The sequence below is a fragment of the Anomalospiza imberbis genome, chromosome 1 (genome assembly GCF_031753505.1).
Source record: "Anomalospiza imberbis isolate Cuckoo-Finch-1a 21T00152 chromosome 1, ASM3175350v1, whole genome shotgun sequence".
NCBI classification, from domain to species: domain Eukaryota; kingdom Metazoa; phylum Chordata; class Aves; order Passeriformes; family Viduidae; genus Anomalospiza; species Anomalospiza imberbis.
The window spans coordinates 27053142-27080476 of NC_089681.1; the positions used below are offsets into that span (position 1 = coordinate 27053142).

The 27335-nt window shown below is 36.2% G+C and overlaps 1 protein-coding gene and 1 long non-coding RNA gene across 4 annotated transcripts; one reads left to right on the forward strand and one right to left on the reverse strand.

The window, feature by feature from the left end:
• LOC137471354 (uncharacterized) lies at window positions 1-13861 on the forward strand. Of its 2 annotated transcripts, none has more exons than XR_010997540.1 (4): window positions 1-359; window positions 5855-5963; window positions 7590-7715; window positions 13717-13861. It is a non-coding gene; the product is annotated as an uncharacterized lncRNA (long non-coding RNA). The 2 variants fall into 2 exon arrangements; XR_010997539.1 differs by having other exon boundaries at window positions 2-359; window positions 5858-5963.
• Window positions 6431-27114, reverse strand: ATP6V0D2 (ATPase H+ transporting V0 subunit d2). 2 transcript variants are annotated; one of them, XM_068185581.1, is made up of 10 exons: window positions 27041-27114; window positions 26458-26546; window positions 26205-26327; window positions 19300-19471; window positions 17224-17402; window positions 14433-14512; window positions 12506-12583; window positions 9110-9286; window positions 7604-7681; window positions 6431-7082 (listed from the first exon to the last, which is right to left on the reverse strand). In XM_068185581.1, the coding sequence occupies exons 1-10, from the start codon at window positions 27097-27099 to the stop codon at window positions 6921-6923; spliced, it is 1197 nt and encodes a 398-aa protein (XP_068041682.1). In that variant the 5' UTR covers window positions 27100-27114; the 3' UTR covers window positions 6431-6920. The 2 variants fall into 2 exon arrangements, with proteins under 2 accessions (XP_068041682.1, XP_068041692.1); XM_068185591.1 differs by lacking the exons at window positions 26205-26327; window positions 26458-26546; window positions 27041-27114 and adding an exon at window positions 19751-19975.
• Window positions 27115-27335: the final 221 nt, after the last annotated feature.

Genomic DNA, 27335 nt, shown 5'->3' on the forward strand with positions numbered 1-27335 from the left:
TTACTTATCTCAACTATTTTTAAGTGAAATAGAGGAGTAGAACATATTTGAAAGTGTCTACATTCCAATTGTTATCACTTCATTTGAATACAAGTGAGTATTGTTTGGTAAATAAGTTTTTTCTGCAGCATTTCAGAGGTTCATTGTTTATTAGGAACTGGATTATAACTTTTATTCCCTAAGAGCTCAAAGCTAAGTAGAAGAAAAAATCTTGCAATAGCTTAAACCTGAAAGAAGGCAGAGATCTGGGTCAACTTTGTCCTCTATCATTCTGCTCAGATGGTTCATTCCCCATATTATCAATATCAACATTTGAAAACAAGCAACAGCCAACTAAAGCTAATCTAACCATGATTAAGGTAATGCTGATTAAGTTTGTACATGTATCGATCCTGTACCTTTGTGGTTGCTGTCACCATTTTAAATTCCTGTTCCCACCCTTTTCAGGGCGTATAGCCATAGTTACAATTGCAGTAAACTCTTCTGCAACAGGGGTTTTGCTCAAAAATACTTTGGAATATTAAACCAGATCTGTGTATTTCACACTGAAAAATGAGGCAGCTGCATTGTTCTGAGCTGCCATTAAAAAATAGCAGTCTGTTATTTTCTATAAAATGCTAATTTGCTGCCTGTACAGCCATAGAAATATAGATTGCTAGGTGATGAAATATAGATTGCTAGGTGCTGTGTAAGTCCCCTGTAGGAACAAATAATGTCTGATTCCATTCTTTGGGTGATATTTAAGAACAATATGGAATTTCTCATAGCAGTGATTTTCTTTTGGAGTTGAAAGTCCTGAGGAATTCTAAAGGAGCTTCTGAGGTTAATTGTATATTCAGTCCTTAAGAAGTTAGCAGACATATAAATATCCCACCCCTAAAAATGCATATGTCATCCATAAAGTACTTCAGTGGATATGAAATACAACAACTCACATCCTAAACAAAAAGGATAAGAAAGAACTTTCTAGTTTCTTGATTTCCTGTTCACTGTTTCTGTTTTTCCTGTTCCTGTTTTTCCTGCCAGGTCTCAAATCTATAAGAGAGTTCAAGGCTGTAGAGTTTATAGTATGTGAACTGTGGAGTTTTTTTAATAAATGACTAGGATCTGTTTTAGTAACTTTTATTTTTTATAATTAATTCCAAGAAATATGGCACTGCCCACTTCAATAATAAGACTGGACATCTAGATGTTATGTTTGTTCAAGGTCTGGCCCACATTTCTCAAAGCCTTGTGCAATGAAACACTTCATTTGCAAGACACTTAGATAAAATAGCATGTAGGGCACGTGATGTTAGAATGAGTAGGACTGATTGGAAAGGCTGGCATTTTGATTTGTGAGTTAATACTTTTGGCAAGGGTTTGTTCTAGTGCAAGACTTGGCTTGTGCTTTGGTAAGGGCAAATCCTGAGAGATGAAATTACAAACTGTATCATTTATCATGATTAAATAGCAAGGACTGATCTAAAAACTGTAAAAGAAAAAAGTTACAGTGCTATGCTGACATTCAGAGTGACAGCCTTGCTGTGGTAGTGGAGGTTGTAAACTGTTACTACTGGTTTTAAGAGAAAAATATTGAAACTCATACCTTTAAATGACAGACTCTTTTCTTTGGAATGACAGAAATAAGACTTTCATATGGAAGTCATGGCATTATTTTAGGCAGTCACTTTTAGTAGCACTTTAAAAGCAGCAGCTTTCCCTGGCTTCAGTGGCTTTCCCTATTTGGTTTCTGCATGTTTATTTGAGCAAAATGAGGAGTGTACATGCAGCTGGATCCGATAAAGTAAATTAAATAGGTCTGTTTAATTAGTCAGATGATCAAACCTCTGGATCTGAAGTGCACCCACTCAGAAGCACTCTATTGTAGACACCAGAAAGGCAAGTGTTGATAATAATGTTTGCAAAACTTCTCAGCTATTGTCTCCTGCCAATGAGGAGTCATCAACATGAATTCATCTAAGGGTTCTAAGAAAATGTCATCCTTTTTAGTCAGCTGCTCAGTCTGCTGTGACCTGTGCTGGGCACAGTGACCATGCTGGTTACTACGTGGCACAATATTTGTCACAGCATCCTGGCTGCTGCAGGACACTGCTACACTAAGCAGTTTGAAGGACAGAGTCAGGTTTTTCATATAAACCATAAAGCCATTTACTCACCTGGAGGCTCTAACTTTGCTCCCACTGAATTCAATTGGAGCATTGTCATTTATTCCCATAGGACTATTACCTAAAGTAGCTTTTGCTGCATGTCGTTATATGCTTCTGTTAAGTCCTTTATTTTTTTTTTTTTTTTGTTTTTTGAGACATAGAACAATTTCATATATATTTTATATGTTTTACAACATATTGTTTAGACTAATTTAGAATTTGTGGTTTTTGTACAACCATGCGATTCCTAATATTTGCTATAAATAAACTTAATCTCTTTTATTTTGGTTTTATTTTGGCTTCCTTGGCTTCTCCACATTTCCAAAAGTGTTAGAGTGTTACTACTCCCCCTTCATGTAACATATGATAGACAAAATAGTCAGGTTGTGGTTTTGTAACAGTTATGATGGTTCCATCCTGTCTTTTGGTAAAATATAAAAATAAATAAATACATAAATAAATAAATAAATAAATACACTTTATGAAGCCATTTCTGGCAAAGGTCTGGTTGACGGGAAAGATTTTTAAAAGCATGATTTCAACCTTTTGAATTTTTTTATTTCCCTACTGAGGGCAGAGAATATGTGACCTCCATTTTTATGTTTCTTGGTTTGTGCAGATTAGGGACAGCATTTGTCCTCAAATTCTACCATTTTCAAGTTTGCTTGGGTTTTTTGGCTAATAGTCAGGGGTTGCAAGCAACTCTTTTATGGGGTTCAATTGAACTTGGCTGAAGCGTCATTGTAGGTATAAAGAATTTTTATGACCTTAAATTCATAGGTCCAATAGGCTTGTAATTATTTGGGTGCTCTCATTTGCCTCTTGTGCTGTGTGCTATGGTGAAAATGGTTTAAATCAGTTTAGTTGAAAATGCATAAAGGGTTTGCTTTATTTGGCCTCAATGAATTTGTTTATTTATTTTTAAATTGTTTTTCAAATTTTCACTGGTAAAAAAAGGTGTTGGGAAGGAACAACTTTTACATTGTTCTAGATTGATTTACCCAATGGTTGCTCTCAGTTTACAGCAGATATGTGACTCAGTAGAAAATTCTGTAGTTGACACACGCATATGTATGTGTGTGTGTGTGTGTGTGTGTGTACGTATGCATTGTTTGCAAAGCAGAACTTTCAGAAAGCAGTGAGACACAAAGTAAAAAGAGTATATACATTTTCAATATAATATTAATTACATAAGAATGCGTACTTTTTCTGGATTAGAGAAAATATATACAGCTATTATCAGTGACCTTGAAAGTTCTACCTGTTCCTTTTCAGTCAGTCTGATTTGCTGTTACATTTTATAAGTAGCAGGTTAGAACATGTCATTAACTACCAGAGAATACATTTTTCTTAAGTAATGCTTAAATAATTGTAGAATATGGATTCCTAATAGTCAAATATTTCTCAGAGTGTGCCATAAATATAAAAAAAAATTCCCTTTGAGAGCTTTGTCTTTTTATTTCTTGAATCACATTTTTATTTTTTCTTTGTCATTTGGGAGACATTCGAAGATATTGAATGAATTTCTGTTTGTTTGAGAAGATGTTTTGTGTCACGTAAACTGTTTTAACTGCTCAGTAGATATTATTGCCATTTATCACTTATTTTTTCCCATGATTTATATTACATATTTCTCCACATTCCTCAGTAAATCAACCTAGCTGTCCAGCAAATCAATGGATTTCATCTTTTTTCTTGTTTAAACTATTATGGTTATATTCATTATAATAGCTTTATAAATCTGATGCAAATCCAAACACGGGTCAGCTGTCTCTGGATTGTTTTTGGTGTTTCCTGAAAGTCATGCTGGAATTGACAAAACCAGAACAAGAGATTCTACTAATCTCAGCTGACTGTGAGTCCAGAGAAAGTCTTATGACCACATGCTGATATGATTCATCCTATAAATCTTCAGCCCTTAGCCAAGGCGCCTAACACAGCAATTCATGCAGGAGGGAGGGACTGGGCCTGGGAAGTTCTTGCAACACCACAGCCTGGTCCATCCACAGTTCTGTGCTGCCCAGCTGTTTGTGAGCAGATGGCAAGCACATCAAGCCTGAGCTACAGCTCAGGCAAAGGTGGGAAGGAAAGATTCACAGCTCTCAAAGCCCACCAGGAACTTGTTCCTGGTCCTGATCTCCAGCTCTCATTAAAGATGCATCCCAAGGGGTATAGTCACCATAACCACACTGAACAAATTTCTCTGGATAGGCTTAGCCATTAAAGAGTGTGAACACAAGTTCTTGTTGAGAGGTGAAAGGGAAAAGATGAAAAGTGGCTGCTTTCTTCTTCCCCTATGTTATAGGTTGACATTACCATCAAGAAGTTAATGATGCCCTTGGTAGTGATTCTGTGATCTGAACTTCCACTATAAGGTCTTGTTGGAGATGATATATGGCCTTTATATCCCCTTTATATTGGGTTCCTTCCAACTCAGCAAACTCTGTAATTCTATTTTATATATCTATATTTATAGATTTATAGGTCTATAGATTTATATTTTTATATACACCAACATGAAGACTATTTTACTAACACGGGAGTAATGTAAAATACATTATTTGTAGAAAAAGATAGATTTTGAGGAGTTAAAAGTTTAAAGTCCTAGCTTGCTTGTCCTTGAATTAAATATAATTGAGGTCTATTACATGCTGTCCTCATTTGGCAAATATCTAGACATTTCTTTTGAAAAAAAGCATAAATCAAAACTGATGCTGTCCTTTCCACAGTCTAAGGACCAATTCTGCTGACAACACAGTCATGAAAGCTGCAATTCCTGCTCACTTCTTTCTGAGCCAATAGTATCCAGACTGTAGCAACAGCAGCTGCATATCTTCCCTGGCACAGAATGATTCAGGGTGGAGAGCAGATTCTTTCCCCTTCAAATCACTTCAGAAAATTCTTGGCAGAAAGTCAGCTCATTTGTTTTGTTCGAGTAAGGAGGCCTGATTTATCAGTACAGAATGAGTATTCATGCACTGTGCTGAATTGCATTAATTATGTTTCTGTGTCCCAGACCAGTTGACTTTATTATTCTTCTGCTTCTAACATTTTTTTAAATGCATATATAGAAATTCATGTCATTTTAAATCAAATATAGAAAAATCTACAAATTTGTGGCAATGTTTTCTATTTCTTTCTCCACTGCAGCTTGTGAAGTAGTTTGTGATACAGTTTGTGGTATATGAAAGCACTGATAACAGATTAGACTCAGAAATAAATTCTTTTTTTGTTTCTTTTAATTTTTTTCTGAATTGCTGGATCTACTAAAGATACATGCCTTGATACAGAAATAAGACTTGTATTCTTGTCTTATACACTTATCAATTGTTAGTCAATTTTTCTAAATTCATACTAAATTATTTCTAAATTAACCTATTAAAATATTTTTTTAAAGTAATAATATAAGGTTGTCTGGTATTCACAATAAAGCAAAGTATTAAAATCATCTCAATTCTGCATTAAATGAGTAAAGGATGTTCTGGGATATGGCCCTTTGTTGTTATTTGCAGTTCAAGAAGTGTGGTTTTATAAAAAAAACCACAAAGTTTATTATTTTTTATGTATGAATGCATGTGCACATTTACATATTATAGAGAGAGCTATATTATATCTCAGTTTTTAAGATCATGATGCCTGAATGTTTTCCATAATTTTGAGGTGTTGACATCAGATTTTTTTTTTTTTTAATTTTGTCCACTCAGCAGGAAATGGATTGTATTTCTGTATCATATTTACTGGAGGAACAGCCAGCTGAAGAGTGAGATTTGCTGTTGTGCAGCCTGAAACTGGGAAGTCATGCAGAAAATCAAGGTATGACCTGTTTGGAAGATAAAAGGGCAAATTCTTTGAATAGAGTAGGAAGGCAGAATGTCAATAAAGCTTTCAAAATCCTCCCTTTTTCTTCAACAGAATTAATCTTGTCCTGCTACAATCTGGCTTCAACTGTTCCCACTATTTTTAGTTACTGATCCCAGCCAGGTCCTCAAATAGCTCAGAGCTGGTGTTGTTTGTGTCTGATGTAAAACTGATACAGACTTGGTTGGCATTTTCATTCATGTTTCATAATCTTCTCTAGTGCATACATAAAGACAATTCTTTGGTGTGTTGGGAGGGGATATTTTTATTCCTGTGGACTGTATCAGACCCCCATTGTTTGACACTTAGGGTGCTCCTCATTTGACCATAAAGGAAGAAATAAAAACATTTTAGTGATACTGAAGTTACTTATTTACATTTAGTTGCAGAGAGGAATCCCCGTTAAGATCAGGAAGCTTCCCCTTCAGATCTGTTAAGGGCAATCTCAGAGTTTCTCTCTTATTTGTGTATTAAGTCCTTCATACAATTTGTATGCCATGAGAAAGACCCTGTGAGATAGAAATAGTGGTTTGATTGGCCCTTTGAGAAAAACATTAATTAAAAAAAAAAAGCCATTAAAGAGCTTTTCAAATGTCATTGATACAAATCTTGGTTCCACGAAAGAGAAAGAGTATATATGTAAGACATTGCAGGAGATTTTTATTGATTGATTAAATTAAAATAGGCACAGTGGGGAACAAATTTACCAACAAATTTGTGAATAAACCCATTAGTATTTCCTTATGAAGTACTTGTATCTCTAACTGCATTACTTTTTTTTCCTACGGTGATGTATGTAAGGAGGCTTATTAATACTATTTAAAACATCTAATAAGAGTTAATTTTTGAAATAAGATTTTTCTTCTTTTCTATGAAATTATGCATATTTTCAAGCATTATAGATTCTCAGATTTAGAAAATTGGAATGTAGTTGTTAATTTTGGTTCTGTGTCTCTGAGAAATGCATTCAGCAATCCATACAATATTCCTGCATTCTTGTTCCTTTAACTTCACATAGGCATAAAATACTCCAAAATGAAACTGGTTATTGAATGCAAGCACATTCAGCTTTACCTGTAGAAAAGAAGAAACAAGTGTTATGATAAAACATCAAAGAAGATGAATGGGATTTTTATATGGTAGCTTTTATGTTCAAGATGTCTTGCAGGTTTGCAACCATGATTATATTTAGCAATCTCCTGAGTATCAGTGTAATTGAAATGTCATCTGTGGAATAATTTTGGTAATAGACTACAGCAATATTACAGGAAATAAAAGTCAGTGGTGAAAGGCTTTCTCTAGTAGATTACTCAAAAGAAATTTAATTATGTGGTGTTTATGAGATAGCTTTTGGATGGGCTATCAGGATTAATAGCTCTGTAAAGAGTCTTTAGAAGAATGATATAGGATTAATTTTACTTAAAAAGGTAAAATCTTCTATTTTGATTCAGCCAAATGTTGACAGCCATCAAAAATCCATGTTCTTGAATAAGAAGCAGTAAAGTAGAATCAAAAGCCTGGTACCTCATTCTTGTTTTAACTCTTATTCCATGTGATTAACATTCATTTTTGTATTTTAAGGTTAGAAGTTTTACCTCATGTTCGAAAAATGCATCTTCCAGTGTCTTTTCTCCAGTGCCACTCCCTACACCTTCAAACACAGCCTTGTATTCCTAAAAGCACAGACAACCACTCCATGGAAATAAGGTACTTTTGCATTCTGTGCAGCACAGACACAGACACCTTACATTACTTTGTAAATTAATCTTTGTTAAGTAATCTTTCTGTATAGAAGACCTCCAGTATAGATTACAATTCTACATAAATCAAAAGTTAAAAGCATATAATCACCAAAAGAAAGAAAAATCAGATTTGTTCTTGTATTTCTTATCATCATTTCCAACAATTTCAAGTAATTTACTGAAGACACTAAAAGAGACTTATTGTGGAATGATATGTGACCTTTCACTCCTTTGGGCAGAGAGCACTGAACTTCTTGTGCAAATAGTATCCATCAGAGCCAGAGCTCTAAATGGAGCCAAAACACTGAACTCTGATCATCACATGGCTGCTCCTTTTTATTTCCAGTAGTCAGCTGGATTTGCTTAACCTGCATTAATATTGTATCCAAATCCATTAATCAGATTTGTCATCCTGGAATATCCTGTGCAGATACATCGGATTTGATTTCTTAGGTGTTATGTTTCTGTGTAATTTCATTCTCTGTGTGTTGGGTTTGTTTTTCCCTTAAAGTAGGAGTGTAGTAGAGGTCTACAACAATGGTTCCCAAATTCATCTAAATAACCCACCATGTCATGAACAGTCTTGCTCTATACCTCACTGACATGGTAACTTATGATTAAAATGTTCTGCCTATGCATAGAAGCACAGCTCCACCTTTGTGGGTGTTTTTGTGGAAAAAGCAATAGACCAGACATTTTTGTGTACCTGCTTAGAGGTAGCTTAAATATTATAGTTATACAGAGTACAACAGAGTACAACAGATTAGTCAATCTGCAACACTTGATCAATGAATTCATAGATCAAGCGTTGCAGATTAACTAATCTTGATAAAAGCACTATTTGCATCAATATTCACATTTTCATCTACTTCTTTGAATCAATTAGTGATTTAGAGAAAACATTTCAGAAGGGAATTTTTAGGGTATACTGGCAACAAATCAGGTTTGACTAATCAATGACATGAATTGTTTGGTCAGCTGAGTTTAAAATGCTGTATGGCTATGCTCCAAAATCTTGGAGGCAGAAGCAATGAAGTGAAACTCAATTTGGGGAGAGTGATTGGAGTAGGAAGAGTTTTACTTACTAGATGTGATTTGCTCTTACTTAAACATCCTTGTAAGAGGAACTTTGTACTGCAGTAATGTAATAATGTCTTATCTTAATCTTATCTCTTCATAGCAAAAGTCTTTGATCCCATACACTTTTTTATGGGAACTTTAGTACCTCTGCTGACTTTTTTCCTCTCTCAAAAATTCTTTTAACTTACGTGTATGCTCTTAAAAATTTCGCTGATGTCTGGAGATGTTAATTAACTATTTTTATATTGGCTTTTTGTTGTAATAAATTAGTTTACATACTGCATAGTATTCTGCAACACACTTCACTTGCTCGTAGTCATCTGCATTGGCCAACAGGTGTAAGCCTTCTGGATAAAGTTTTCCACAGGTTGGGTACAGCTTCTCTCGGTCATCTTTACTCAGCTCAGTGCCAAATGAATTAATGGTGATGATAAAAGCACGTCTGTCTGCCTCAAACTTAATATGCAAAACAAAGAATAAAGAGGTGCTATTAGACATCTCATTCTAAATTAGGGTGGGTATATTCTGGGGTTTTTTAATAAGTCAAACTATGGATTTTTTTTTTTTTAAGTCAATTTGAGAGCTTTGGAAACATACCTTATTTTTGAAATTGCAAATTCTTCTTTGCAAATATGCATTAAATTCTAACTAGAAAATCAAACAAGATTTTGCAACTACAGCTTTTATTCTGTAATTTTTGTTCTAGAAATATAATTTCTGCTGCTTCATTTCCCTCCTTATTTACCCAGATTTTGACAAGAAAAAATATTTTCACACCCTCACATGTAAGATTATGAAATAATGATCTTATAAACAAAACTAATAAAGGAAAGGACCAAGAATCAACAGTACTGCCCATTACTCAAAGTGCTGTTGGTAGTAAAAGTTGAATGAAAATCCTTAAAAATGTGTAGTTTCTCAATGCACATATTTAAAATGATACTTTGATAAGAAGGAGGAGGGGGCCGTTTACTTGCCAAGCTAAAGTTTTAAGTGGTTCAAATAGTTAATTTTAAATACATAGAATCAAAGGCTATATTTCTTCTGTCAGGTTTAGATTCCTGTAGTGCCTGTACTTTTCACTGCAGCAGCAGACTGAAAGGCAATCCAATGACTAGCCCTTGGGTTCTTATTTTGTACAAGGCAAAATTTCACTTACCATTCTTACAGTATGACTTAAAAATGCAGTAGTAAATAAAAACAATCTTTTCTTCCATCCCGAGATCTAAATTGACTGTGGTTTTAATTCTTTCCTTTATTCCTTACTTTCATGGTTTAAGAACAGCAGAGCCCTTGCTAATTGCAGGAATTACACAGGGAAATCTTCCCTAGTGAAGCGTATATATAGTATACGCACATTTTAGGTGGCTTACAAAATTTATTATGCTGTGAATATCTGAGCTAGTTTAAACAGAGAGGTGCTTTTTTCATTTGAATAATAAGGCTGCATTTGCAACTCTAATCTGCCACTTCAGCCAGTAAACACATATTCACATCTACTCTTGTGTATGGGAACACACAATAACAGGAACTTGCTACCCGCTGGCTCTGACTTCGAAGTAAGGAAAAGGAGTAAAGAAGTAATGAGAAGAAAATAAGCGTGTTTGAAAAGATTTCTAGCTAATGAATAACAGGGCCAAGCTTCACTTCCCTAATTAATAAAAATAAGCCTATTAGACCTACTGAAACCATTTTAGAAAGACAAATGCTTTCTTTTTTTCAACTTGTTAGAGCCATGTAGAATCTAGCTGTTAGATGTGTAATATTTTCTTGATAAAAATATTATAAGCAATTGCAACTAATGGTAGCAGGTGTGGGTTCTGCTTCTGATGGCTTCCAGTTTGAGAAAATTTTCAGGATTACTCCCATCCATTCAGACCTCTCAATTCATCAAATTATTGGCGCATGAGAGTCTTTACAGAGAATAAGGCCATGAGGCAATGACCTGGTGACAGTCCATCTGGTTGCTGCAGGTAGAGGTGGAATCAGAGGACGACCATTTCCTTAGTGCATGTTTGCATGCGGGAGACTGCTGGTTCAGAATTTAGCATGGGGCCATGCTAACAGACACAGCTTTAGCTGCAGTGCAGTGCAGTCCTGCAGTTTCCCACCAGATTCAGGGCTAAACATGCAGCATGTGCTGTCCATGGTGGAAAAGAGACCATCGGTACTCTGAATAAGGAAATCTGGCACAAAGTGTGGTGGTCAAGGAGTTGGGGAGCTAAATACCTCAGCCTCATCTGTAGGGTCAGGTTGGTAGTCTTACATATAAGATTGCAAAATAAATAGCAAGTATTCTTTTAATTAATTAAACTTCTGGGTTTTTTGTGAATCCAACCATTAGCAGTCTGTTCTGTGTGTCTCTTCAGGTTAATAAAATGTTATAGAAAAGGAAATCTTCTATACAAAAGTTTATCCTCCTGGCTGATTGGCATTAGATAGGGATTTTAAAGAAGCTTATCATAGGCTAAATTGTTACCACTGATATAAAGGGAGTTTTACCACATGCTTTAACTAATGTTAGTAAGTAATCTGCACTGAGCATGAATTTCTGTTTAAAAACAAAATTTCTGAAAAATCTGAATCAACTATGCCAGACAATCTCTTGATTTTTATTTTTGAGAAAAGTCAAAATACTTAATTTCTATTCAATTTAACTTGATTAGGAGCATTTTGTTTAGAGCATAAATTGAAACGTTGTGACCTGCTTAATTAAAATAGGAAATTGCAATCCCTTTTAGGACATTATTTTGTAAAATGTAATTCAGAGACATTCTTCCCTCAGGAATGAGCCCCCAGGGTTATTATCTCTCTTCTAAATGCAAACTTTCAGTATGATGTCATCAGACCTCAGTGAATCTTTTTGGTTTCCAGGGTGTAAAATTACTTATCCAGAAAAAAAACCACTCCTGGAAGCAAGTGGGTGGTCTGGCTGTCAGCCTCTGCAAAAAATTGTGATCAACTAAGTGAGAAAAAAAAAAAAGAAAAGGGGACCTGAATGCTGAGAATTCAATTTTAGAAATTTCTGCATCTGTTATTAAAAAACAGAGACAAAAATATCATTCTCTAGATGCATGTATGTTTTGGGGAGAGGCCATTAGGAACTTTGTATGCCATGGAAAAAATATTAAACTTTGCTGAGTTGAGAAAAAAAATATAACACAGAATGTTCTACTTTTTTATATGACACTAATTCCAAAGGTCACTCAACTCTAACCTCAATCACTAATTGTAATAGGAAAGTAAACAAACGTAGCAGTGCCATGAAACTTGAAGATTATTGATTAGTAAATAGACAGTAATGCCAGGCTTTAGCTATCCCAAACTCAAGAATCAACATTTTTGGTTTTTCTACATAATGGAGAGAAATGTTAAAGGGCAACAGGTTGAGATTAGTGAACTATTTCTTCTTTTCTGCTCTCTGATACAGAAAAATATTAACTGAGACTGGCTCCTCCTTAGTAATGGTCTAGCTGCTTTTCTGGTAAAAAGGTAAAAGTCATCCTTGAATACACTATTCATTACCTCTTAGAAAAAACAGGTATATTTAGAGGAGAAGCAAACATTTCACAGACACCTTTGCAAATGGAGAGAAATTGAACAGGAAGAACGAAGTGAGACAATTATGAAAACATTGTGGAGTACTTTAATGTATAAAGACTGAATGTTTCTTACCTCAAGAATAGGTCTCATTATTTCTGCTGTAGTACCACCTTGTTTTTCACAAAACTTATAAAATGCCTCGAGGTAAGACTACATGAAAGAAGAAGAGAAATATTTTAAATGCTGCTTAAGACCTGGACCAGGATTGCACATAGCCATGAACCTAATTTTTAAATACTTCCATTAACTTTGATAATTCCACCTATGAATTTAAATTTTAAGTATGGGCTTAATTACTTAGTTCAAATGAAAGTGGAAATATTCAAATGCAAATATCTTGTTTTTACAATTTGAGATCAAATGTTTTCAAAAGTTGTAATGAGAAGAATATTTTGTTTTACTTGCTCTCTAAAGAAGGAACTTTTTGAGCTCCATTGAGCTTCCACTGCATAATAAGCAGATGGCTAAAGGAAACTCCTCATTTATAGTGTGTGGAGGAGGGGATTTGGGCATATGCCACTGCTGTTGGGCCAGCAGGATGAGGATACACAAACTAATCCCTGCTGCTCTACCCTAAACCCTGGATTAGGACAGAACAGCAGACAAAGCTTCTGTAATACTGGTCTGCAGAGCCCTCTGGTCTATTAAGGATTCTGGCATCTGCACCCATTTCAAAATACCTGTGCAGGAAGGACACTAAATATTTAAGAGATGCTGTTCTGCCTGCCTCTCAATCTCCCAAAATACTGTATTAGAGAACATTTATGTTAAAATGCATTTGCTACAACTTCACATAATCTTGTTAGGAGCTGTCATTAACTATGCAATTAAGTGAATTTTAAGTAGACACATCTCAAGGGGGATCTACTGGATAGAATTATGCATTAGGTTCTGTACAGGGCTATCTGATAGTAGAGCAGAAGCAATTGATCACATTGACAGCTGAAGTAAAGGAGAAATTATCTATTAATAATTTAATAGTGTTTGCAGAATGGTCCCCCTAATACTTAGATGAGCAAGAAGAAAAAAAAAATAGATTTGATAAGTGTTAATATATGGACATCCACACAGGATATAAGAATGTAGGTTACCAAACTGGAAAAAGTGTCTAGTATAGTAGTACTGTGAAATAATTAAAATACATTAAAAATTAATATATGTAGGCATAACTGATGTTGTATTGAATGAAAGAATTAGTAAACATTTTAAGAATTAAAAATCAGCTTTGGAATTTAAAAATATAATTTGTAAGACAAACAGAATTTTATTTTGTTTTCCCCTAGTGCAATCAGATCACTGTAAAAATACTCCCTGCAATCTGGGGAATCCACTGTAAAAGAAAGATGATAAAGATTTTGAAGAGAATGTGCCAGTAAGAACCGTTAATGGATTGGAGTACCTATAGCCTTTAAAGAGACCATTGTAAGAGTAGTGCTAAGATTTGTAATGTACTTTGAAAATGCAAGGCTCATGTTAGATGCATATCCTTGCTGCACTGTGCTGTAACAATGCTAAAAATTATTTTTAAAGGAAGAAAATTATACAAAATCCTTAAGTAAAAATCATGTTAGCTAGACTCAAAACCATTAGACCCTTTCAAATCTCATCTTCCTTATATAAATAAAGAGAAATGTTAGCCAAAAGCCTGTCTAAGCTCACTCAGGAGCTGAGAGGTCTCTAGCATTTGGTGGCTGAGTTATTCATAAACAAATCTGGATCTGGATATTAGGCTGACATCTAGAGCATTTTCATTAATGAGGTATTAAATTAGAATTCAGATCCAGACCTAAAATTTGAAAAGTCCCCAAACAGTGGAGTAGAAATGGAAGTCGCTGAGTTTCATTCCGGGACTTGAAATCAACCAGATGATCTTAGACAGCTTGCTTTATCTCACCATACTTCTGTTTCCCCATCCACAAAACAGGGTTAATGATACTGACCTGCTTTGCTGAGACATTTGATAAACCCCAAATATTATCATTTTGTTGTAAAGACTTGCCTTGTACAGTTTGTTGCGCATTATTTCAATGTTCATTTCATCCAGGTCGTTTTCAGACAGGCAGTCTTGAAAAAAAGCAGCTGAAAGCAGAGTTTATAACATAGCAGTATAAATCTGCATGCTGATAATATGCATCTCCTGTCTATTGCTCACCAGAGTGTGAACAAGGATCTGAGGGTTCTGTTGTACAAGAAAGGGTGATATAATAGAGAGGAAGAAAAATCCACTTGATTTTCCCCTTATCCTCCTCCTATCCCCTCCTTTTAATGAGAATCTGCAGTGAGGGGAATCAATCAGTGCTGTAGCCAGAGCCCACGTCTCCAGAGAGAATCAAATGGGAATGCTAATGAAAGCCCTAATCTTCTCTAAAGTATATAGTTTGGATATTATGGAGATTTTCTAGTGAGGGACATGAAAAATATTTTTTGTCTGAAATCATGTAAGTATTCTGCAATTGTTAAGGAGAATCCTCTTTCCTATTTTCCCTTTTCTTCTTTGCGTATGTACTGTGGGAAAGGCAACAGGCTGCAGCTGATAAAGGGCACATGCTTTGACCTTGACCACCTGTGCTTATGGGTCCTTGGCAGAACTGGCTAAAGAGCAAGCTTTTGAGCAGGGAGGCAGTGGATGAATTTCACTTGTGCAGCTGGACCATTTAAAAATACGATACTCATAACCAACGTGTGCCTCTTGCTGTTCCAGAGCTAGCCCAGTGAGGCAGAGCAGTATCATATGAAAAAGTGTTTTCCCAAGCCATGGCAATGGAAGATGGTATTTACAGAAAGGATGTGAGTTTGCCCATGTTTTGTGGTCATATCCCTTCCTACTTTTCCAGCATCCAGATTTTGAATGGAGAATATCAGGAAGTATATAGCCCTGAGTGTTCCCTTCAGTGTCTCCTTATAGATCTATTGCCCACAAATTTGTCCCATGAATTTAAAGAACTGAAAGAACTGAAAACACTCTCTTCTTTTGCGAACTAGTTTAGCAAAAAAAAAAAAAAAAAAAAAAAAAAAAAAAAAATCCAGAAATTTACTACCAGCTGTGTGAAAACAGTGGTTTTGTTCACCTTTTAAAACTAGTTTTCTGCTGGTGCTTGGTCTTCTGAAGGATTTGGTAAGCAGCAGTTCATAACTCACTGCGAACAAACCACTGCTCTCAGGAATCTGCAAACCATGTCCATATCTCTCATCAGCTTTGTCCACTCCAAACTGCAGTCTGGACTTTTCAGTCTGTCTACACATGGAAGCACTGTTCATTTTAGCTGTTCTGCTCTGTCCCTTCTCTGATTTCACTGTACAGTGTGCCAGCTCTGTGAGGGAAAGGCAGGACTGTGCTGTGCTGGACACAGGCAGCTCCAGCTGGGACCCACCAAGGGCACAGCCAAGCCCCTCAGTTAAGCAGGTGTATCTGAAGGGGGCCCACCTGAAAAACAAATGGGGACTTTTTACCAGAGCATGTAATGATAGGACAATGGGGAATGGCTTTAAACTGAAAGAGGGTAAGTTTAGATTAGCTATTAGGAAGAAATTCTTTACTGTGAGGATGATGAGGCAGGAATGAGGCACCACTTCCACCCAGGGAAGTGGTGGATGTCCCATCCCTGGAATTATCCAAGGCCTGGTTGGAAGGAGCTCTGAGCAACCTGGTCTAGTGGAAGGTGTCCTTGCCCATGGCAGGGGTGCTGGAACTAGATGATCTTTTATCTCACTTCCTACCCAAACCATTCTATGAATCTATGGCTCTAAACTCCCCCTGCTCTTTGTGACTGCCCCGCCTGTCTGGAGGGATGCACTGTTACCTGTAGGGATAACAGGGGGGCAGAGAGGAGGAGCCTGGCATGAAGGAGCAGCAAAGGATGGAAGAAAGGTGTTTTCCCCTAAATATTTCATCATTTTCTGTTTGTTTCCTTATATCTGGATCAGTAATTAATTATGTCATACATATATAAATCAGTAATAAACCAAGTTAATTTCCCCACAGATTTAGTCTGGTTTGCCTGCAACAGTACTTTGTGGGTGATCTCAATCCACAATCTATTTTCCACCTTTTTTCTCCTCTTCATTGTGCTGCTAGTAGGCAAGTAGCTGGGTAGGAATTTTTTTTCTGTCTGAGGCCAACCTATCACACCTTTTTGAGAAGCAAAACCCAAAACATCTCACAGCACTGAAGATGAGGGCACATAATATTTTCATATACATTCAAATACATCCAGTTCTGTCTTATTCTCAGTGCCCTTCACAGGCTATTAGGTTTTGTTCGTGTTGGCTGCTGCATCACATTGAGCAGAGTTTCATCTTAATTTCATAATGTGACATTCCCAAACTATACGTTTTGCCCTTAGATTTAGTTCTTCAAAATAGGACTTTTCTTTATATTTGAACCATGCCCAAATCTCAAGAGAGAATCTGGGTTCCACCACGACATCTTATATTTATTAGTAGCTGTCTGCTTGATCCTTAGTGAAGACATATTTTTTAATATAATGTAGGTGTTGAAATAAAAAATATATATGTTTTAAATCAGTGACTACTTTGAATAGAAAACATATACATTGCACTTCTTGAGTAGCATGTTTTTTCTGACTCTGCTACCCAAGGTGGATATAGAAGCTATTAATAAATGTTAATAGAATATGTCCTGAACACCACTTCAGATGTTCTTGATCTACAATTCAAGATTTGTTTTACCAAAACACAGCATAGCCAGTGGGAAACATTCTGTTCTAAAGAATACAGGATTAGTAGTTTTGAGGAAAAAAAAAAGAAAATAAATAATTTAGTGTTTTTACCTAATGGTGTGTCAACCAAAATTGCATTGAAGAGTTCAGTAGGGTTTGAGGCAATGCTGACTGCTTCCATTTGCTCAAAGCTCCCCAATGGATGGCACTTGGGAACAAGTTCAGCTATGGGTCGCTGATGTAATGTGCCAGTTATTAAAAGAATTACGTTGTCAATCATATAGCTGTATCTGTATTGGAAAGAAAAAGCAAAAATAAATTATTTTTATAATCAACTTTCACTTGAAAAAATAAAAATCCAAAATTTTTGAAAATTAGCCATAATACTGAAGTATTATCAGAATGTATGTTCATTCTGTATCAATAGCTCATCAAAAATCAACAGAAGTCTTAAAATAGCAAGTAGATAACACAGCACTCATTTTAAACCTGATTGATACCTGACTGATATGACTGATTTAGAAAACAGATACTTTTAAAGAAGGTGGTACTGACACACGACTATAATAAATATAACAGCTGAGAGATGTAGATTTGCTGTAACAAGTGAATCCAAAGCAAATCACCTGAGCAAAACAAGTATCCAAAGCAAATCACCTGAGCTAGCAACTTTTCAACTTTGGGACTTTTTTATTTCATATATACCATCTGGACAAAGAACTACATGGGAATCTCAGCAATAAAACTGCAGAGTTCATGCAGATGGTCCAATCTTAGGTTTTCTTCTCACTCAGCTTTAAGCATCCTCCCATGAGGGAGCTAAGAACAGGCTCTTACACATTTCTTCTCTGTTAAAGTTTTCTTTTGAGTAGAAGTTTTCAATCAGCTTCATCCTAGTTTTAGTGTCAAAGGGGCTGAGAAGAGTCTTGTCAGTGACTCGGAAATTCTCTCAAATGCCAGTCTTGAGTTTGCATTGTTGACTAAGAACACAGATAAAAACATACAGGATTAATATGTTCTCACCCAAAATATGTGAAGAGGGCTTGAAGATCTGGTGGAATGTGATTCAATGATTTGTGTGAAATATCTTTAACTAGTGTACCCATTATTTAAAAAAAAAAACAACAATGAGCAAAGACTGTGCATACACATCTATACATTTATATCAATGAGTGTGAGAAAAGAACTGCCAAAACGTTCATGCTTTCATTTTTATTTCCCTGAAACAAAATGTAAACATTGTATGCCCACAAGCATCCTAGGACAGCCTTTAAGATCCTGTTAATATATCAGCCTAAAAGTGGTCAGCTACATATGACCAGAAGAAAAAATGATGATACTTTCTTTTTTACTGTTATAATAAAAATGGTCCTTGAAAGTTAGTTGAACAGTTAATTGTTCTTGTTAAAATATATTAGTATAAGATCAAGGGGAGTAAATAGGTAAAATATCATGCTGGTATTTTGCTAGTCCATGTTATTATACTGTTATAAAGCAGATCCCTATTCTTAAAGTTGTTTAAGCCACTCATTTGCAAGTTTCATCTATTTATGATGGTATTGAGATCAGAGCTTTCTCTTCACCCAGCATCAAACAGCAGCTGAACTTTCAAATAAAGCTACTTGGATCTAAGTACCTTGCAATATTCCATATAAAGTCCCCCTGGTTTTTATTTATTTGGTTCAAACAGTATAAAAATTATGACAGGTGTAGGATGTGTTGTCTTTCCCCCTTTAAAAAAGGTCTACAATTTGCCACATGCCTAGGAATTAAATCACTTCCCTGTTCATCATGAAATTATTATTTTTGCATGAATTATGCCCCCCCTGCAATGTAGTTTTCCAAGTTATCTGACTTAAACAGTGTTTGAAAATTTTAACCATTTTTTAATTAATTAATCTCTACCACTTCTTCTGCCACTGTTCACATTAAGAAAACTGCTTCTGTTCTTTAAGATAATTAGCTGAAAAGACAACAGGTCTTCATATACACATACAGTTTCAGAATTTATATTAGCAAGTAAAAGTATACAAATGTAGCAGTATCAAAGTAATTTTGCTGGTTTAAAAACTTAGTAGAAATTCCAATATGTTGCATTTACACTATTTAACTGCTTTTTCTGTGTGGTAAGATATGTGGTAAGCTATTTTACTACTGTGTGGTAAGCTATGTGGTAATATTACTTACGTGACAAAATTCAGAAAAGTGGCAAGTGGTTCAAAAGCATGGTTTCTAAAGTAATGAAATTCTGTGAGCAGTTTTGTTTTCAGTTTTTCATCGATGGTGGAAACAGTGAGAGGGCCAGTTTCATTAGCCAAGAAGTTGCCATAGTCTGTAGTCTGTAGATGTAACTTCAGATCTGAAATTAAATTCAGGAAAGATCATGAGAATAAACTGTCATATTGTCTGCAACCAATTTTTTTTAAAAAGGTAATTCCTAATACATTTTTATATTAAGAAACTGATCATACTCTATTGGAAAGTTTTTTTTTGCATAGATCTAATATAGTGTAAATGCAAAATTGATGCAAATTTGTACTGCCTTCTACCAGTAAGACTTTCTGCATACTGTAGGAAAGAACAAATAATTCATGCCTTTGTCAAAAGTTTCACCATCAGCTTTCATTTTCAGACATACCAGATAGGCTGTTACTCACAAATGGCTCTAGTCCCTCCCTCATCAGATTTGTTCAATGTTTCGATTTTACTGATTTGCACCATTATAATGCATCAGTTATTTTGTCTGCTGCACTTCCATGGACTGTTTTGCATTAATAGGAATAATCCTTTAACTTTGGTAAGATCTTAAATATTCCCATGAAACATCTAAATCTCAAGTAAGATTTTATTCTTCTGTTATCAGGCTGCCTGAAGCAGAGAACACATCTTGCCTGGCCCACATTCTGGACTCCAAATGGATTCTGCAGTGGAGCACTTGAAAGGATAGAGTTTATACTCTCTTAGCATTTCTGGTTAGGCTTTCTCTGATTTATGGCTGCTACTAGCAAATCCTAAGAAGCTGTTCCAGAAACTTGGGTCATTGGGACATTTTCTGTTTGAGCTCTCAACCCTGGTGACTGGGGAAAAATGAGTTGTTTTGACCACAAAGTTAAAATAAACTTTCACGATAACATAGAATTAATATGACAAATTTTCTCTGATAGCCATTTTTTAGTATGAAGTATAAGTATAATAAGTATGATATAATGATATAATAATATAATGATATAATAAGTATAATAAGTATAATAAGTATGAAGTATAAGTATAAGCAAACATTTGAATCAATTCTTGCTGTTCAAAACAGTTTAATGTTTTCTTTCAGAAAAGGCCCCACTGCAGTGCATAATTGTGCTCAAATGCTATATTAAAACTACTGTAAATTATAGATTGGGATGCTGTTATATGATTTGGGCATTTATAATAATTAGACTTCTATGTGAAATCTGAACTGATAATTAGGAAAAAGGACAGCAACACTCCCACTGATGGAAAGAATGTTGTGCCTGTAAGGAAGTTAATTTGCAGTTAGCAAGGTAAGCATTGATCAGTACAGTAGCCACTTCTGCCTATTTCCCTATGTGTATGCTTCCTTAGTATGCAATAAGGCTGCCTACACTGACACTTAAAGCAAAAGAACTAGTACAGTGTGAAGCAGACTCCTATGTTTAGCACTGTAGCTTACTGAGATAAACTTCATAGAGTATTCTATGCAAGTGGGCTGTCTCTCAAGGTTGCTCAGAGTCCTGTCCAATCTGGCCATGAATGTTTCCAACCTCTCTAGGCAACCTCTTCCAGTGTTTAACCGCCCTCCTTTTAAAATGTTTCTTCCTTATACTTAGTCTGAATCTATTCTCTTTTTAGTTTGAAACCATTGCCCCTTGTCCTTTTGCTACTGGCCCTGTTAAAAAGCTTGTCTCAATCTTTCTTGTAACTCCGTTCAAATACTGAAAGTTGGCAATAAAGTCTTCCTAGAACCTTCTCCAGGCTCAACAGTCCCAACTGTCTCAGCTTTTCCTTGTAGGAAAGATGTTCCAGCCCTCTGATCATCTCTGTGGCCCTACTCTGGATTCACTCCAACAGGCCCATGTCCTTCCTGAGCTGGGGACCCTGGAGCTGGACACAGTGCTCCAGGTGGGGTATCATGAGGGCAGAACAGAGGGAGAGAACCATTTATCTCCTTGCTTTAGCTGCAGTCCAGGATACAGTTGGTTTTCTGGGCTGTGAGCACACATTTTCAGCTCATGTCTGATATTTTGTCCAGGAGTAGTAGATTTCCAAGACTTTTCCACAGGTCTGCTCTCAATTCCTTTCTGCCCCAGCCTGTGTTGATACCAGGGATTGGCCAACCAAGGTGCAGGACCTTACCCTTGGCCACATTGAATCTTGTGAGATTCCCATGGGCTCACTTCTCCAGCTTTGCTGGGTCCCTCTAAATGACATCCTGTCCCTCAGTTGTGTCAACTGCACCACTCACTCAGTTTGGTGTCACATGCACCACTCAGTTTGGTGCCACCTGCAAACCTGTTGACAGTGCCCTCGATCCCACTGTCTGTGTCACTGATGAAGATATCAAACGGTACTGGTCCCAAAAAGGAACCTTCAGGGGCGCCGCTCAGAGCTGAGCTCCATCTGGACTTTGAAGCATTGCCCACTACTGTCCAGATGCAACCACTCAGCCAGTTCCTTATTCACCAAATATAGTCTATTCATCAAATCCATATCAAATCACATGACACACTTAGAAAAAGTCATAGTTACAGTGGAGACTTCCATGTAGGAAGAGGAGAAAGAGAATCCAAATATGAAAAAAGAAACACAATTGAAGAAAGAGGGAATGGTAAGCAAGACTGAGACAAATAAAAATGCAGTTATACCCAGAAATTAGTTGATGTAAGACCAAGTTTTTAAAAGCTCATTAATTAATATTTTGATTTTACACCTACATTTCCTTGGAAAACTCTTCATTCCTACTTTTCTCTTTTTTTGTTGCAAAGAGAATAAAAATACTAGGCATATGCTCAGATTAGATAATACTACTTTATTAGATGCAGAGCTCAATTCCAACTTTTCTCAATTTCTTTTCAGATGAACCACAGATATCTGCTTTTAGCCACACTGTAAATGCCTTTCAAAGACAGTACTTTTCAGGGGTTAACTACATAAAGCAGACTGTAAAACCCAAATATCAGCCCCAAGTATTGACCATTCTGAAGTGTGAGTAACATCATCATAAGATGAACAGAAACAAAAACCTGCTGATCAAGAGTAGTTTCACAAGATTTTGTTACTGTTTTTCAGTTCTCTGATTGAGTGTCTTCATAAACCTTGCCTTAATATAAGGCATGAAAAATATTAGCTATAATTCATTAAATAGCCTCACCCATCTCCCAAAAGCTGTGGAGGAAATGTTATACGCAGGAATGTTGAGTTTATAACCCTTTCAGTTACACAGTCTACTTTATAGATGTATTTATTTAATTGAATAAATAAATGTCAACATGCATACTGTATATAAGAAAAAATATTCGACTCTCTCTCATGGTCTTGACCAAAACAATCATCCACAAGCTCCAATGCCATATAATATCAACCAGGAATATCATAATCAGAGTTCACATCAAGACAGAGTTCAGTGCAGCTTAGAGACTGAACTGGTCGACCTAAATTATAGTCCTTTCTCTGCTGCTGGCATAAATAAGGCCTGGGAACTATCGCTGTCAGACACTTGCACTAGTGACATGACTGGATGACTAAACAGGAGTAGATGGCTGAGCATTACCGGGGCCTCAGACATTCCTGTTCACCAAAACCTTTTATTGATAGTAGCTGCCCCTTTTCTCAGGGTCTCTTGGAGACCTACACAAGACTCTGGCCTTTGTCCTTAAGATCCCTAGGAAAGAAAATTCCTGTATTTCAACTGTCATCCATTCATTTTGATTGTCATCCTTCTGCATTGTCTATTTCCTCATTAAATTACATGCAAGAAAACATAGGAAAAGTATGACCTTAAATAATTACGTGAGTTTACTCACAACTGAAAAGCAAACAAACACAATTAACTAAGTATGACTAAAAGGAATTAATGCAGAGGGAGACTAGTTTAAGATGAATGCAGTTAAGACAGGAATGATCCTGATCAAAAAGAAAGAAAGAATATTGTGAGAACTTTAACAATGTGTTAACCTGGTCTCTTGGCATCAAGTTCATGGTAATTTGTCTGACCCCTCACTTTGATAGCAATAACCAACTAGCTGCAGTTTTCTTTCAGGTAACACTGTTATTTCAGCCACCATGTGCTGGCAGGCCCTGGCTCTGGCAAGTTAAGTAAACTTGTTTCAGTGATTCTGTTGGGACAAGAGTTGAGATGATTGTCCTTCTGTGACCTAGGCTCCTTTTTACAGAGCAGAAGTCTTTCTATCACAGAAAAAAGCAAGAGAAGAACAGTATACTGCATTTAAACACCTCCACACTCCCACACCCCCCTATTCTACTTCAAAGCTGTCAGCAAGGTTGCTCTGGGAACCTCATTCCCTTGAAACAGATGATGCCATAGGGCCAAACCAGTAGCAAGCAGCCCATGACATATCTCCATGGAAATAATAGTTCAACCAAACCGAAGAGGATGTCTAAGTGGGACTGAAAGCCTCTCCTCCTGTCTGTATGGCCCTGAATTGAGAGGACACAGTGGTATAATTTTTAATTTCCATCTCGCTTTTACACTTGCTCTGTGATTATCAAGCAGATGGAAAGCACTAATCTACAGTTTTTCTTGTGGTTCTTCAGTAGTGATGTTATGGTTTCCTCTCTAGAGATACCAAAGCCACTTTGAAATTAAAAGATCTTTTTGCTTCTGTTTATGGGTTACTTTGAGTGGTTTTGATTTTTGTTTTCTGCTTGTTTGTTTTAGCATATTTATAGTGTTTTTAGCTTAGGCCATTTTTTGTGGTGTGGCGCTAAGCCACAGAATGCAGAATAGGGTAAATTTATTACCTTTTAATGTGAAGACATGATGGCACTACTGAGCAAATATCACATTACTACAGCACAGATCCTCTTGCTGTTAGCTTTCTATAATAAGTAGAAAAAAGTTACAGTGGTGAAAAAGATGCCATTGAATAGAGAAAAAGGGGAAGTGATAGTGGGTAGTAGAGATGTGCTTGTAGGAGGGATGCTGAAGGCTGCTGCTTCTATTGATGAAATCACTTGCATTTTAAAATTGAATGAACACTAGAAAAAATAAGTTTCAAAAATAAAACTAATTGTTCTTCATATTATAAATTTTAATTAGGAATGGTTTTTATCTCTCTGTTGTTACTTGTCCATCTGCTGCATGTTCATAAAAATATTGAAGGTTTATATATCTGAGAAATATTTGAAAACTACCTCATGATGGTAAATAACTTCCTTGTAGCATGACTTAAAATTTAGGGTTTTTTTACCTATTCTAAACTTAACATGAGCAAGTATTCTTTTGTGAAGGGTGCAAAAAATCCCTTTTGCTTATATGTTTTTAACTCTGTATCTTTTCTTCTTATTCAGAAACAACCAGGATTTTTTTCCTTCATGAAGCTTTGGATGACATCATTTATTGAGCTTGTCTGCAGGGAGAAGTGACAACACAGTTAAGTTATTCTACCAATCTGTCCTTTGTCTTTTATAGATGTTTGAAGCTGTTACCTTTTTCTGAAGTATGTATACTTATGCAACAGGACTTTATCACTTAAAAATTAAATACAATATCAGTATTTTCTGTAGAGTCTGTAAGTTGCATAGATCACAAATGCTGGAATAAATGGAGTAAAGAAACAGTTGATTTTGTCCAGCTGACATAAGGAATAAATTTCACTTCTCAGTGTGATTGTATACTTCTGGTCTGTGTGTCTGAACTGCCACTGTATTTAATGGAGACAGGTTATCAGCAGAAGTAGAGGCATGCACTTGGTCTGTTCAGTAGTGTCGAGATTCCATTGACTGTACTGATAAACTCTTCTTTACTATAAGAAGAACTTTATTCTGCAGACATGCAGAAATGCATCTACATGCATTTCTTTAAATGTAGTTGTTTTAATCTGAGAAATAAATGGCAAGCAATATTCCCAGATTTATGTTATTATTTATATTAATAGTTTAGACAGCCTCAAAACTCTGTTGGATATGGGAATCATCATTCTTCCCTTTTTCTTACTCCAAACCCATTACTGCATCTACAAATAAGCCAAAGCATAAAATAGAGTGAGCTTGTTCATTCCCCTTCTTCCTTTCACAAATTGATCTAATAGACTTCAAGCTGTAGAAATTGAGTGTACAATCATAGCTTTCATTTTGCAGTGGGGAAAATTAACTTTATGTTCCTTTAGAAAGGTGATTTCTTCCTGTTGAATTTTTTTCCTGCCAAGTGTCTAAAGGTATGTCATATGATTATTTGGTACAAGTCTGTCTTCATCAGGCTGTGACCAGTCTTGGCCACCGAAAGCTGTTTTGGAAACTACTGTGTGTTCTCTTTATTACTGTGGCAAAGTCACCTTGAAAAAAGCTTTTTTTTTTTCTTTTTTTTTATTTTCTTTTTTTTTTTCCTGTTTCCCTAAGTTTTACATTTGTGGAGTCTAGTTTTCTGTTCCTGGTAAGCTGAGTGTCCACCACTGCCCTAAAACTCAGGAAGTAACAAATTACTAAAATCATGCATTTTATAGAGAAACTCAGAGCCAAATAGCAAGCTTTTAACAAGATTTTGGAAACTGTTTTATAGAGCTGAAATGGTATGAAAGTTCCAAACATGAACCGTTCTATAACATGGTTAAAATCTGTGAGAAGGTTGCCAGTCTCCATAAGAACTCTGTGGATATGATCTCTAAACCTTATCAGTAAACCACAAAGCCCCATTGTCTGCATTGCTTAGCAAATTACAGCCTGCACACAAATCACAGTCTATGGAAAGCTATTAACTTAAATATGAGAACAGTTCTTCAAAGGACATTGGAGTTGTCTCTGGATTTAAGATAAACCCTCAGTAGTTCAGTCTTTTACCTTCTCTTCCTCAAACACCTACGCAACAGTGTTTCTTCCTGAATAAAATAAACCAGCAGACTTACCTTCTAGTGTCTCACACTGTGCTAAATTGACATAGTCCGCACTTGTCAAGATCCCAGCTTTGAACCCTCGGACCAGACCCTCCAAATAGCCATGGTCCACATTAAAGTAAAACTCTGAGTATCCTGGCATGGAGAAAGAAGATATTTCTGGGTACTTGATGGCACGGAATATCTGCCACCAACTGTTCTTCCCCTCTTTGGAAGGAGTGACAAATAGTCACGGAATTCCTGCCAGCCTATGATTGTGTTTTACCAACTGGTTTCTTCCTGTTTCTTGTTCCTACTGTAGTTCCAGTATAGTTGATGCTTACACAATGGCTAGCCAGTAAATCCAACTCCCTCCTGTCAAAGCCAGAAAATGAACCTGTTATTGCTGGAAGAGAAGCCAAAAAGGAAGCACAGGATTTAACTCCTGCTTGCAAGGATGCTCTGTACTGCTTGGAGAATGAGAAAGCACATTACAAAGCTTGAAGAAAGCTGTATTATAAACAGGAAGTTATCTGAGAATCCCTATAGAGAAAATATTTCTGCAGTAAAATAGCAGTCTGTGGCAGAACACAGCCTATTCAAGGAGCTTAGATGGTCTGGTAGTGTCTCTGTATTGGTTTTTTTTAAGCATTTTTGCTTGTTGGAAATTTTCTGCTGCTCGTCTCTATCACTAAACATATATACAAATTATAAGAGCCTTCTAATAATTACAGTGAATATTAGATGATGTGCAAAGGTGAAAGGTTTTTGTGGGGTTTGACTTTCATTGTCCTGGAAAGTCAGTATCTAGAACTTGCTTTGAAACCATAGCTTGTCCCAGTGTGCCACTCACACCTAAAAATACACACTCAAATTTCAGAGTTTTGAACATATTTGGTATATTGTGTTGGCTGAAGGCATGCACCATGGCTAGTCTATTGACATTTCTGCTGAAATGTGGCTGCAGCAAGAGTTGTGAGCTGGCAGCTGGTGGGAAAAGGCTGTGACTATGAGACCTCCTCCCCTGTCCTGGGAGGGGGGAAATTGATGAGACCTCGATACCCACCAGATGATTCCTATCTATACCACACTGCTCCTGGCACAGCAAGGCTTGGAAGGCTACACAATGAGGCACAAGATGCCTGCATATTTGCTGCCAAAACA

What these genes read in the sequence shown, in the direction of transcription:
- ATP6V0D2 (XM_068185581.1), bottom strand. Translation starts at nt 27,099, where the DNA reads ATGGTGCATGCCTTCAGCCAACACAATATACCAAATATGTTCAAAACT. An exon ending in ACAGTGTGAGACACTAGAAG is followed by an intron (nt 19,472 to 26,204) that starts GTAAGTCTGCTG and finishes ATTTAATTTCAG; the next exon opens with ATCTGAAGTTACATCTACAG. An exon ending in ATGCATTTTTCGAACATGAG is followed by an intron (nt 7,083 to 7,603) that starts GTAAAACTTCTA and finishes TCTTTTCTACAG; the next exon opens with GTAAAGCTGAATGTGCTTGC.